The 12,096-nt window shown below is 42.1% G+C and overlaps 1 protein-coding gene and 1 long non-coding RNA gene across 4 annotated transcripts in view; both read left to right on the forward strand.

Moving 5' to 3' along the window:
- Positions 1–21: 21 nt before the first annotated feature.
- On the forward strand, positions 22–3,206 carry LOC109972954 (uncharacterized). The gene is made up of 6 exons (XR_002276762.1): positions 22–86; positions 975–1,112; positions 1,631–1,723; positions 1,933–2,013; positions 2,772–2,839; positions 3,079–3,206. It is a non-coding gene; the product is annotated as an uncharacterized LOC109972954 (long non-coding RNA).
- Positions 3,207–3,596: 390 nt separating this feature from the next.
- rnf175 (ring finger protein 175) overlaps positions 3,597–12,096 on the forward strand; it is an 11,383-nt gene continuing 2,883 nt past the window's right edge. The window contains exons 1-12 of one of the 3 annotated variants that reach the window (XM_020622217.1): positions 3,597–3,731; positions 4,147–4,223; positions 4,340–4,481; positions 4,604–4,758; positions 5,284–5,391; positions 6,607–6,727; positions 7,160–7,293; positions 8,381–8,482; positions 8,605–10,271; positions 10,674–10,751; positions 11,183–11,245; positions 11,410–11,508. In XM_020622217.1, coding sequence (XP_020477873.1) covers positions 4,386–4,481; positions 4,604–4,758; positions 5,284–5,391; positions 6,607–6,727; positions 7,160–7,293; positions 8,381–8,482; positions 8,605–8,725 — 837 coding nt within the window. In that variant the 5' untranslated portion in view covers positions 3,597–3,731; positions 4,147–4,223; positions 4,340–4,385 and the 3' untranslated portion in view covers positions 8,726–10,271; positions 10,674–10,751; positions 11,183–11,245; positions 11,410–11,508. The remainder of the gene's footprint in view (positions 3,732–4,146; positions 4,224–4,339; positions 4,482–4,603; positions 4,759–5,283; positions 5,392–6,606; positions 6,728–7,159; positions 7,294–8,380; positions 8,483–8,604; positions 10,272–10,673; positions 10,752–11,182; positions 11,246–11,409; positions 11,509–12,096) is intronic. The other 2 variants (XM_020622216.1, XM_020622218.1) reach the window with 2 other exon arrangements.

The following is a 12,096-nucleotide window of genomic DNA, read 5'->3' on the forward strand; positions in this document are numbered from 1 at the left end:
TTACTCGGCCGCCATGATGTATATAAGTGACGTGAGAGGCAGCGGAAGTCATTTGAACCTGTGGAGAAGTGGAGGCTGGAGGTGCTGTAAGTATTTTAGTAGTTCTAACTGTAAATAATTGTTTAATCTTCTTCTTAAACCTTAAATTGTGGATTAAACGGCTTAACCACAGTGTGTACAAGTATTAGGTGGCGATGTTTATTACATACGATGAATTTGTTTTACAGATGGTTGTGGATTGTTCCCGTGTCGAGACTTCGATAGACATTTCACCACGTTGTACTGAACAGTTATTGTTGTTAAGTCCATAAACAGTTGGAGGTAGATGCTTTTAACAACCGTGGCTATCAGGAAGATTAATGAGAACTGAGTCACCGTAGTAAACTGTAGTCCGGTGTCCTAAAACTGTCCAGAATGTTGATACAACTTTTGTGATTTATCAGAAACGATTAAATTGTCACGTGTTGTAAAGTTGAGGCATTAAAACCAACTTTCAGTTCGTTGAGCTTCCATCAGGTAAACACGTGGTGGAGCCCGGCGTCTCCTTACATCCGTGTTCAGTTTAAATTTCATAACAAGTCGCAAACTTACATCATGAATTATTAAATTAAATCAAATGAAGTCGGTCATGAAAGACCTGAGAACATATTTGATTTGCGTCTGCACCTTAATTTGAGACCTGTGTTCTCGTATGTTTTTTATTTTTATTTTATTCTTGTTTTTTTTACGGTTGACCCGATGAGACGTGTGCGCGCTGTCTACGGGCGTGTTCACGCTGTAGTCTCTGTCCGTCCGTCTCTGGTCGGTGCCGAAACTCCTGAGGCCTCTGCACAAAATGGCGCAGCTAACGTTGCTAGCAGGTGGTCACGGTGTTACGTTTTACACGATCAGACGTTTTTTAAACACAACAACGGTGAGGTGAACACAAACGCTGCTTCCCGCAGTAATGTGAACATACTGTCACTGTCCAACAGGTTTATACTGGTTCACCTCAGATGTGACCTTCAGGGACACCGTAGCGAATCTAATCAGTTGTGTCAAGATGGATGATGGGATTAAATCCTCAAGGGCAAGAGACAGAAATGCATCAACTCCACTGAACCTGGGGACAGGTGAGTTTATCTATGTGGGTGTTGCGGTCTATAACACACTATTTAATAATTAGAACTGTTGCATATATTTTGTCAAGAGTAGATTTAGAATAAGAATAATAACATCTAGAGAAGACTGTAACATACTTTCCTGATCAGTTATAATCAGCAGGTTAATCAAATCATCTGATATAATATTCAGTTGGCGCTTGGTGAGCTCCTGACATATTCATGTCCTTTTGTTCCGGTGTGACCTGAGTGGCCTTAAACCAGCTTTATTCTGTCTGCTTGCTCTCAGTTCACTGTGTGCTTTACTAAAACCTTTTGCTCACCTGAATCACACAACTAAACCTGTCCTGCTGGTCACAGTTCGCAGTGATGACGTCTTTTCCTGCCATTCGTAGTTTCCACCAGAGGTCTACGGACCAGAGATGGCCCAAACCTTCCTTGGATGTCTGAGCGAACAGTGACAGTGTAGAACCTGTCTCAAGAAGATCTGGCTGATTTCAGAACTGATGTCATTTCCATCTCACTTACAGGGTGAATGTCTCTGTGGTGCCGCTGTCGATGTTCATTTGGTTAAATCACTATGATCGTTGACCGTGGCGATGATCAACGCTCATCAAGCCAGTGTAAGTTTTGCCATTAAAATATGTGAAGTCCTGGTCGGTGTTTGTCGCCGTGATGATGCTTTTTCCTGCCATTCGTAGTTTCCACCAGAGGTCTACGGACCAGAGACGGCCCAAACCTTCCTTGGATGTCTGAGCGACTCAAGGCAACAAAGATTATTTTGTCTATTTTACCCTCGTAACTTAAAAAAAATGTCAAATCTCACTTTCAGGCGGGCTGTGAATGGCATCTGAAGGTCTGGTTCTGATGGAGCCGGGTCCATCGTCTGAGTCCACACAAGTCCATGACACAGGTGTGTATGTCTGGTACTGTCCGGTTGCTGCTGGAACAGTTTTACTGTTTTTTTTCTTTTTATTCTTATGTGATCCTGTAACTATCTGGTTAATGGCAGTGACACTTGAAGCATCATAAGGCAAACCGCTTGACGGCCTAACGGTCTTCGCTTTTCCAAACAAAAATGCAGAACATTAGATGTGTGTGGCTTTTCTTATGTGAGGATTCTTTGTTACACAGAACGGTAAACTGAATCTTAAATGTCAACATGTCGAAGTGTCCTTGAGCAAGACACTGAACCCCCAGTTGCTCCCGGTGATGTCACCGGTGTGCAAATGGGTGACTGGCCGAATAATGTGAAAGCGCTTTGAGTGTGCTGTAAAAAGTGAAAACCTTTTTTCAAGAACCGTTGAACATTTAGTTTTCTACCTCAATAAAATTTGAGTTGCTTTAGTACTACAGGTAATAGGCCACAGAAGAAGATGGGTTTGAAGAAGTCTGACTTTAAATTTGGTAAATTTCTCCAACTAGAACACAACCTGTGTTTAACTGTCTGATTATGTTGAGGTCAGTGTGTAATTTATGAAACCTGTTTGTCTGTGGGCCACAAGTCGCTGTGATGACGTCTTTTCCTGCCATTCGTAGTTTCCACCAGAGGTCTACAGACCAAAGATGGCACAATCCTTCCTTGGATGTCTGAGCGATTTTTAAAGAAGTGTCTCTAATCTGTTTTCTCTTGATCTTCACATCTAACTTGTCACTACATGTCACTTTCAGGGTGAAAGTCTCTGCTTTCATAATTCCTGTCCAGTCAAAGGAGCATCAACAATAGTGGTTATTGACAGGTATGTTTTGTTTATTTTGCCATTTCAAATATTTGAATTTGTAAAGCCAGTCCAGCTGTAATGTGTAGACAGCTACAGTTCGCCGTGATGACGCTTTTCCTGCCATTCGTAGTTTCCACCAGAGGTCTACGGACCAAAGATGGCACAAACCTTCCTTGGATGTCTGAGCGAGTTCACTGCTAGTTGTTAGCTACCATCTCTCCTCTTGCCTGTTAGTTTATGTCTGTTTCTTCCAACAGGTCGGCCACAAATGAGGAGCTGCAGTGAATCGGTTTCTCCTCCCTTCCACTTCAGAATGAAGATATTTTATAACACTTTTTTTTTTACTTAAAAAAAAAAAAATAAAGATCCCATTGTTTAAAGTCGAGTTGAGCACTTTCTTTTGTCTTGAATAAACATGTCACAAACTGAATGAAATATGAATTTTCCCATCTCATCAAGCTGTCTGGTTGTAAACAAATGTGCCCAATATTTAATTTTATGCACACATTTGAATGTGGTAGACTGCCCTCTAGTGGGCGACACAAGCCATCGAACCCTAATTTCATGCTGGGTTTTTTTTGTTTGTTTTGTGTGCACGTTATATAGTATTTACGTGCTAGACTGTTTTTGCTTGTTTTCTCTCGTTATATAGCAGGTTTAAGGACTAATGAATACATCAGTTATAGTTACTCGCGTTACGTATTTTGAGTTCTCTGTGCGTCGTTATATAGCAGGTATAAGGACTTAAAGAATACATCACTTATAGTTACTCGCGTTACGTATTTTGACTCTTCTGGCTTTCCGTACTCTGCGTCCGGCAGTGGTTCTCCGTGCCGCTAGCCTAGCTGGCTGCAGTTTGCTGGTTAGCTCGCACCGGGAGAAAGAGACAATGGCCGATATGCATCCCCAAGTAAGTAAACTGGGTTTGATGTTTTTTTCACACATTAATGGGCAACACTTTAATCGTTTAATGAAAAGCCGACATGTCAGCTAGCTTGCTAGTTAACGTTAGCTTGGCAGGTGAGTGAGTGCTGTTACCGTTTCGACGTGGCAACAGACGCGTTGTTAAAAACACCAGAAGCTACGTCTTACTAGATTAATGGCACGAAGCGTATCCTGACATTACACACATTTGTGTCCGGCATTGAGCACGTGCCAAATATCAACATGCGGGTCAGTGTGACGATTCTTTGTGGCGACTCCTAAAACGGAAAAAGCCGAAAGTGACTTTCTTTCTAGACACATTTGTGTTAACCTGGATTCAACAGTCCACTGAGACCCACAAACTTCCCAACTGCTATTTTTGTCTCTGACCTTTATTGCAGGATGACCTGCTGAAAATGACACACCGAGACAGCTGGAGGTGGGGGGGCCTCTTTCCGTTTGCACCCACATTTTAGACGTCAGTGCAAACACTGAAATAAATGGTTAAATTTTATGATTTCCTCTCAACCCGTCTTTTACCTCGACTCTCGTGTGTTTCTCTGTGTTGTCCTGCACTTATTCTGTGGTCGACAGGGTGCAGCATGAGCGTCTGCACGTGAAGCACCGCGGTCACGAAGCCATGCACGCGGAGATGGTGCTCATCCTCATCGCCGCGCTGGTGGTGGCGCAGATCGTCCTGGTGCAGTGGAAGCAGCGGCACCACCGCTCCTACAATGTGAGACGGGACACCAGGAGCTGATGTGGACATTTCACTCCTGTCCACACTTAGTTTACCTAACTGGGAAAACCTGGTTTTCTTTCTAACCCAGACGGTCTGTAAACTGTTTGTCTCCTCAGCTGGTAACTCTGGTCCAGATGTGGGTGGTCCCTCTTTACTTCACCATCAGACTGTACTGGTGGAGGTTCTTGTCCATGTGGGGCATGTTCTCCGTCGTCACCAGCTACGTCATCTTCAGAGCCACCCGCAAGCCGCTGTCCTGCAGGACCCCCAGGTGAGACCCCCCAGGTGATGGTCAAATGGCCCAGATGTTCATCACTGAGTTGTCTGTGCAGCTGCCGTAGATGTGTTCATGTGTTCAGATCTGAGTATTGGGAAAATAGGACAAATAAGGAGTAGATTAATGGATTAACATCGTTGGTTTCAACCCCAGTTCTTTCAGGTTTGGAACAGAGCTGCAACAATTAATTGATTAATCAGCCGATCAACAGGGAATTAATTGGCAACAATGTTTTTGTTACATTTTATATTTTTAATAGTGAGTGTAATGATTTGCTGCCTTCCCTCTGAACCTGGTCTTTGGAGACATTCTCCATCCTTTTCTGGCACTTTAGGGACATAATGATGAGAAGGAAGGTACAAATGACTCGGTAATGACAAGCAGATGCAGCCCTGGTTCATGTATGTTTGAAGCTGTGCCTAATTCAGAGCTGCTTCTTGACAACCAAGCCCAACATTTATGTGTTTGTTGTAGTGTTATCCAGATCACGTACTAATTATGTTCCTGTTTGTTTTCCAGGATGGTCTACAAGTGGTTCCTGTTGATCTACAAGCTGAGTTATTTAGTGGGCATCCTCGGCTACATGGCCATCATGTTCACCATGTTCGGCTTCAACGTCTTCCTCAGGTGAGTCGTGGCTCACGGTGAGTGGAATCAGACGTTCCTGATGCTATTTGGAGGTTAAACTGAGCTCTGTTCAGTGTGTCACAGTCCAGTAGGTCACATGTTGATTTATTGTTTCTAATAAATTCATAGACATAATGGATATTGGCTCAGTAGATCAAGATTCGCTTGGGTAGATGTCTGAAATTTCAAGTTCTGTAATAGATTTGGTAAAATTCCTTTTTCCTGTTTGATATAATCAATCTTGTCAAGCAGTTAAACTGTAATCCAGTGTTTTAATTTCATCTCTTTTAATGTTTTTATTTCTGCTGTGGAAATATAAAACAGGTCACAGAAGTTAAACTAATGAGACAGGACAGGTAAAATACAAGTGGGCCTCCATCCAAATAAGAACCAAAAATAAAAAATGAGGAAATAAGAGATACAGCCATGTAGTTAATTTAAAAAATGATCTTCAATACAGATAAAGTGACACAAGATTAGACATTGGGAATTATACGTAACCTTTTCTTTTAAATTAAATCAACATTTTGACGAGTTGGTAAGTTAGTCAGTTTCCACTGTTGGTTAATTAATGCTAATCTGTAGGTGTTGATTCACTGTAATTCTGACTGGATATCTGTCATATGGGATGTGGGTGCAGTGATAATTAATCATAACAGTTTCCCAAATTGTTCAGACATGCACAAGAAGAAAACATGCAAAAAGCTACTTAATGCAAACTTTACTTTTCACCACCACAGTGCGGACGACGGACAGCCCATCTTAAGTTGTAACAGTGAACACTAGGGGGCGGTAATGTTGTACCTGTGTATGTTGTGTTGTGTTGCTGGTCTCTGATGATCTGACTATGAAAACAGTGCAAGTGTTAAAGTTTTTGTCTGCAGGACAAATGAGAGAAACATTCAAGGTTTAGGACAGATTCATCCCTGAAACCTGCAATGAATCGGCTTTAAGTTTGAGTTGTCATTACATGTTGGTCTGTGCACTGTAACAGCTGTGCGGCTGGTCAGGCAGGTAAACAGTACATATCCCTCTGTTCCTATTGAAAGCCTAATAAAAAGACCATCGAGCCTGGATATGTAACAGCCTGGTAGAGCCTCACTTGTCAATGAAACGTCTCTCTGTTCAGTTAAGCACTGTTTAGTTTCTTTATTGGAGAGACATGAAATATTTCTGCTTATTAAGAGACAGCTGATCGTTCTCCTGTCGGTGCAGGATCAAGGCCGAGGACTCGATGGACGTAGGTGTGATCATGCTGTTTTATGGGCTTTACTACGGCGTCATGGGCAGAGACTTCGCAGAAATCTGCTCTGACTACATGGCCTCTACAATCGGGGTAGGACTTTTTTTAAATTTATTTTTTATTAACTCCTTATGAAAACTTTAATATTTCCTTAGTTGGTAGAATAAACACTTAAAAATCTTTGGCAATCATTTACTGTAGTTTTGGATGACTTCATACTCTGATGTGCATATCAGAGAAACATCTATAAACTTTTGGAATTATGGAAACTAATATGCTTATTTTAACTCCAGAATGTGCCTTAATGTTTATAAGTAAGTGTTAAAAGGTAACTCAGCATATTTTTAATTAACAGTCGGCCCAGGTTCACTGAATCCAAGGCAACAATCGTCTGAAATTATGGGAACTGTGGTCACAGAAGTTTGAGCAAAACTGTCAAGAATCCTACTAATCAAAGTGACAATCATTTTTGTTGCAGCACACAGCAGATATCCTACCTGTGTTGTTCTACTTGTGTGTTTTCAGTACTACAACAAGGGGGCCATGCCCAGCAGGAGCCTGACCAACGACATTTGTGCCGTGTGCGGACAGAAGATCTTCGTGGAGGTGGAGGAGGAAGGATTCATAGAGGACACCTACCAGCTCTCCTGTGGACACATGTATCCTAAAACTGTGACGGGGAGGTCAGAGGTCACAGTCGGTTACTGTGCAGCTGTTTGAGCATCAAACGACAACCAGTGACAGCTCATCATTTACCTGGTACCTCAGTGCAGCGTCTTCATATGTGGCACTACACGTTACATTACACGACTTTCATACCGTAGGTATATACGACCTCCAAAGGACCAAGGGCTATGTCCTCGAAATAGTACCAAGACAAAACTCCCTCTAAAACCACAAAGTCCTCTCTAAAATTTCCTTCTGTACGAGTTAAACAAGGTGCAGTGTGTAAAGTAGACAGTGTTGGAGTTGTGTGTTTTTAGTCTTTGGACAGAGTCATGCTAGCTGTTTCATCCTGTTCCCAGTTTAATGCTAAGCTAACAGGATACTGGAGTCATGCTAGCTGTTTCATCCTGTTCCCAGTTTAATGCTAAGCTAACAAGCTACTGCAGTCATGCTAGCTGTTTCATCCTGTTCCCAGTTTAATGCTAAGCTAACAAGCTACTGGAGTCATGCTAACTGTTTCATCCTGTTCCCAGTTTAATGCCAAGCTAACAAGCTGCTGGCTTTATATTTACCCTGCAGACAGGACAGCGGTATCAGTCTTCTCACCTCACTCAGAAAGAAACGGGGAAAACATTATGTAACAGGTTTATTCAAGCTTTTAATTGTATAACAAATGTAAATCCAGTTTAATAGGGAAAACATTATGTAACAAGTTTATTCAAGTTTTCAAGTGTATAACAAATGTAAATCCAGTTTAATCTGCTCACATTGTGGTGAGAGAATGTAAAGCTGAAAGAAACCAATATGGAGCCTTGTTTATGAGGATGATGTTTGTTTTAGGACCAGCTACCACGGCTCAGCTGTCTAATCACCTTTAAACCCGAGGCCTGCTGCCTCAGAGCTCTGCTGAAGTATTCTGAGCTGTTTTTCTAAATGCAGGAGAGTATTTAATGTGTACGGTCTTAAACTCAAGGAATAAACACTTCAACATGGGGCAAGCCATTTGTAAACTGTAGCTTTATACATTTTTGATATAAAAACACAGATTTTAACGCTCTTCCTTAGCTTCCCTTGTCCCAGATTCCATGAGTTCTGCATCCGGGGCTGGTGCATCGTGGGTAAGAAGCAGACGTGTCCGTACTGCAACGAGAAGGTCGACTTGAAGAGAATGATGAACAACCCGTATCCTTTTATTGTTCTCTTGCGGTTCCACAGGGTTTTACTTCACAGCCCAGCCGACAAAGTTGTGGTCATGTTCAGTATCTAATCTGGGTTCTCTCCTTAATTCCTTCATCTCCTGCCAGCTGGGAGAAGACTCATGTCCTCTACGGGCAGCTGCTTGACTGGCTCAGGTACCTGGTTGCCTGGCAACCCATCATCATCGGTATTGTTCACGGGATTAACTTCTCTCTGGGCCTTGAGTAGAGCCCTGAGGAGCGCCGCTCTATGTGTGGAGTCATGCAAAGGGCAAGAAGCATTTGGTGGCAAACAGTGGAGGTCGGTGCTACGAGATGCTGCTTCGGTCCTTTGTTTCCTCTGTACGTGGTGGTTGACTGAACACTTGCACAGTTCACCACAGAGGTTCCTCCGGTGGTCTGGGTCTCTGTGCAGAGGACGCTGTGATCCCAAAACCGCTGCCAACGTGAATAAACATACTTGAGTAGAGATCCAGTATTTAGTCGGTTCAAAGAAAGACGTCTACCTTGGTAATGTTGCTACTATGCACGTTGTTTGTGTTCATTGTTTACTTTGTGCTGCACAGAAATGCTGTTTTAACAGTTTGTGTATTTGTCTTCTCACTTCTGTTGACACCACTAATGGACCTGATCATCACTTGACAGGCTGCAGCTCTTTGCACATCGATTTACAAAAGGACAGTTCTGTCAGTAGCTGATGTACATGAAACCTGATTACTTTTAATTTAAATTAGTTTATACTGTAAAGTTTAATTTGAAGTGTCTGGTGCATCATATTTAATTTAAATGAAGCTAAGGTTGATGGGAAGTGATCAACATATTGTAGCAGGTGAAGTTACTGTCATTATGTTTCTGAATGAGGTGATCCCCTCCGCCATCAGATTAAATAATGCAGGATAAAGATGAGGTAAGAGGTAGACTACTTTTGGATTTGTTTCTCTGGACATTCAGTGGGTTTGACCAGAAGTTTTCCATCTGTCAGGAAAATGACTTTCTTTTGTCAAATCCACTAGATGCTTTCTCACCTGCTGCTGATATCAACTTCCTTTTAAATAAATATCTATAAAAAGGCATCAGTGTCCAAAGGTAACGTGATCACACCTGAATGTCATGGTCTCTACAGAAAGGTGTCTTTGGGGCTTCACTCTAATATATAGTGATCAAATTGACAGGACTTTAGTCTGATTTGACACTGATCCAACTCTGTGCTGCTCTTGTGAAATACTGAGCTGAGTCATGCAGAAAGAATGAGAATGCGGGAAACAGCCCAGTCCGTTCATTACAGCTACATGTAGATGTGCTGTCTACGGGAAGCTGTAAGGAACATTTCTAATGTAAATGTCACCTGTGTTTCTGACACTGCTGTGCAGTGTCCTGGTATCTGATGAGACTTGGCAGACACACTTCTGTTTGGGTCAGTGTAAGTGTGCAGCCTCAATAAACTATGAGAAGTATCTAGTACAGCACACAACATACTGTAAACACCCCAGGTCAGGCTCGGGGTTTGAAGAGGTCAAACTTGTCCCTTGTTCAAAAATGATTTTATCCTGGATCAACATATTTACAATATGAGTTGCTAGTTTAATGAGGTCAAAGTAAAATCTTAGTAAAAGGTTTTGACTCCAACACACAAGTGTACACTGTGCTTTACTTGGTGTAACTGGCTCATAACGGTTAATAAACAGTTAATAAACCAGAGACCAGCCCAGAGCAGAGGAGCCCGCCTTTTCCTGTATGAGCGCGAGGTTTTGCAGAGCGGAACGACAGAAGTTCAGGTAAGATGCTCTGATTTCTTTGTGTAGAATGGTCTTATTATTGTGAGTAAATTGGGTCAGTGGATAAAAATCATTATCTAAGCCACAGAACCATCAGAACATTACATTGATTTGACCTGAGAGTCCTGTGTGTGTGTGGATTGTTGATGAGGAAATGGCGGGAAGATGTCACACATTTGAAACTAGAAAAGGAAAAAATGTGTTTTCTGCTGCTCATGTCTTTAATAATGTTAGTAGTACTTCAGAAGGTACCTAAACCTTTAGTATGCGTTGGGTTTTATTGTTGTTAGTCATCTTGAAGTTTGCTTGGTGGTGTTACATAATGTGCGTTTGCCATTTCCTGGTTTATCACACAGATCTAACAACACGGCTGAACTTTATTTTTCCTCGTCTTTCCAAAAGTCAACATCAAAGTTCTTTTAGTCGCTGACTCCACGACGGTTTCCAGCCACTTCCTCAGGGTTTGGGTGGAGAGTGTGGGTGAGTCAGTACAACTGTCCCTGATCAGGGTCTGTCTAAAATGAAACCATTAAATCAGGGTTTTCCTGTAAGAACAAACACACTGTAGTGAGAAACAATAGACTCAGGACACAGCACTACACTCCTATCAGTGAGTGTACAGTGTACTGCATACAGCTTTGTGTGTCAGCTGACACTGGTATATGTAATGTTTTTGTACTTTACAGTGAATTAATGCATTGGATTTAATTTCTGACTTGATGAGAGTGTGGACAGTAGTGATGTGTCCCTACTGACGTCACGGTGCAACTGATTAGTCTTTGTTGGATATATAATGACCTTCAGTCACTTATTAACTGGATTTAAGGTGAAATGTGTGTATTAACCAAATCCTGTTCTTTGCTTGAATGTCTCACTTTAACATCGGTTCACTTTATTGTTTTTGGTTTCAGGTGAAAATGCCTCCCAGAAAACGAAAGAATGAGGACATCAGCAAATATTTTGTTAAAAAAAGTGTAAGTAACAACTTAATGTTCTGTATTCTGTGATGCTGGTAATTTGTCTAGACCTAATGTTCAATAAACTAGGGCCACCTGTCTAACACTAGACTCATTTCCATGAGATTAGCTGCAGTGCACCCTGCTGGTGACCTTGTGTGTGAATGCTTTGTCTGTTTCAGGACAGTCCTGGCAGCGTCAGCAGAGCCGGAGCAGAGAGCCCACGGCCAGGCGGGGCCGGAGCAGGGAGCCCACGGCCAGGCGGGGCCGGAGCTTCTCAGGTGAGCTCTGGTGTCACTGTCATGTAGTTGGCTGCCCCCTAGTGGCACTACTGAAGAATCAATAATTGTTTTGGAATCATTTATATCTGGTAATTTTTTCAGTGTTTTACTGAGTGATATACTCTAAATAAAACTCGCTACAAAGCAAGTCTGTCAGTGACATGCGGTGAGGTTGACAGCTGGTGAGGCTCCCGTGGTCTGAAGCAAACCTTTCAGCTCCGGCGTTGGTCTTCCTTTAGTTATTACCTCTTGTTGTGATTGAAAGTCCAGATTTGAGAATTTTCTCAGCTTGAAAATGTAATCTTCCATTTTGATAAGGCGGATTGTAAAGGAAATATAAACAAGACGAAGAAGATTATAGGTAACGCAAGAATCTGTGGGCTCACTAGCGCCCTCTGCCTTGAGGCAGGCGTACTGTTTGCCTCACCGAGTAACCTTTTTACTGGGTTTTATGGTTAATCTGGAGCCTAAACACGTTACACAACTACATTTTATACATTATCCAGATTATGGCAAGGCAGAGCATATAATCAGAGTGTTTGAAAGCATTTTATTTGCGATATATAGAGGGACAGCGACACACTATTT

Source organism: Monopterus albus, unplaced genomic scaffold (assembly GCF_001952655.1).
Source record: "Monopterus albus unplaced genomic scaffold, M_albus_1.0 scaffold274.1, whole genome shotgun sequence".
NCBI lineage: Eukaryota > Metazoa > Chordata > Actinopteri > Synbranchiformes > Synbranchidae > Monopterus > Monopterus albus.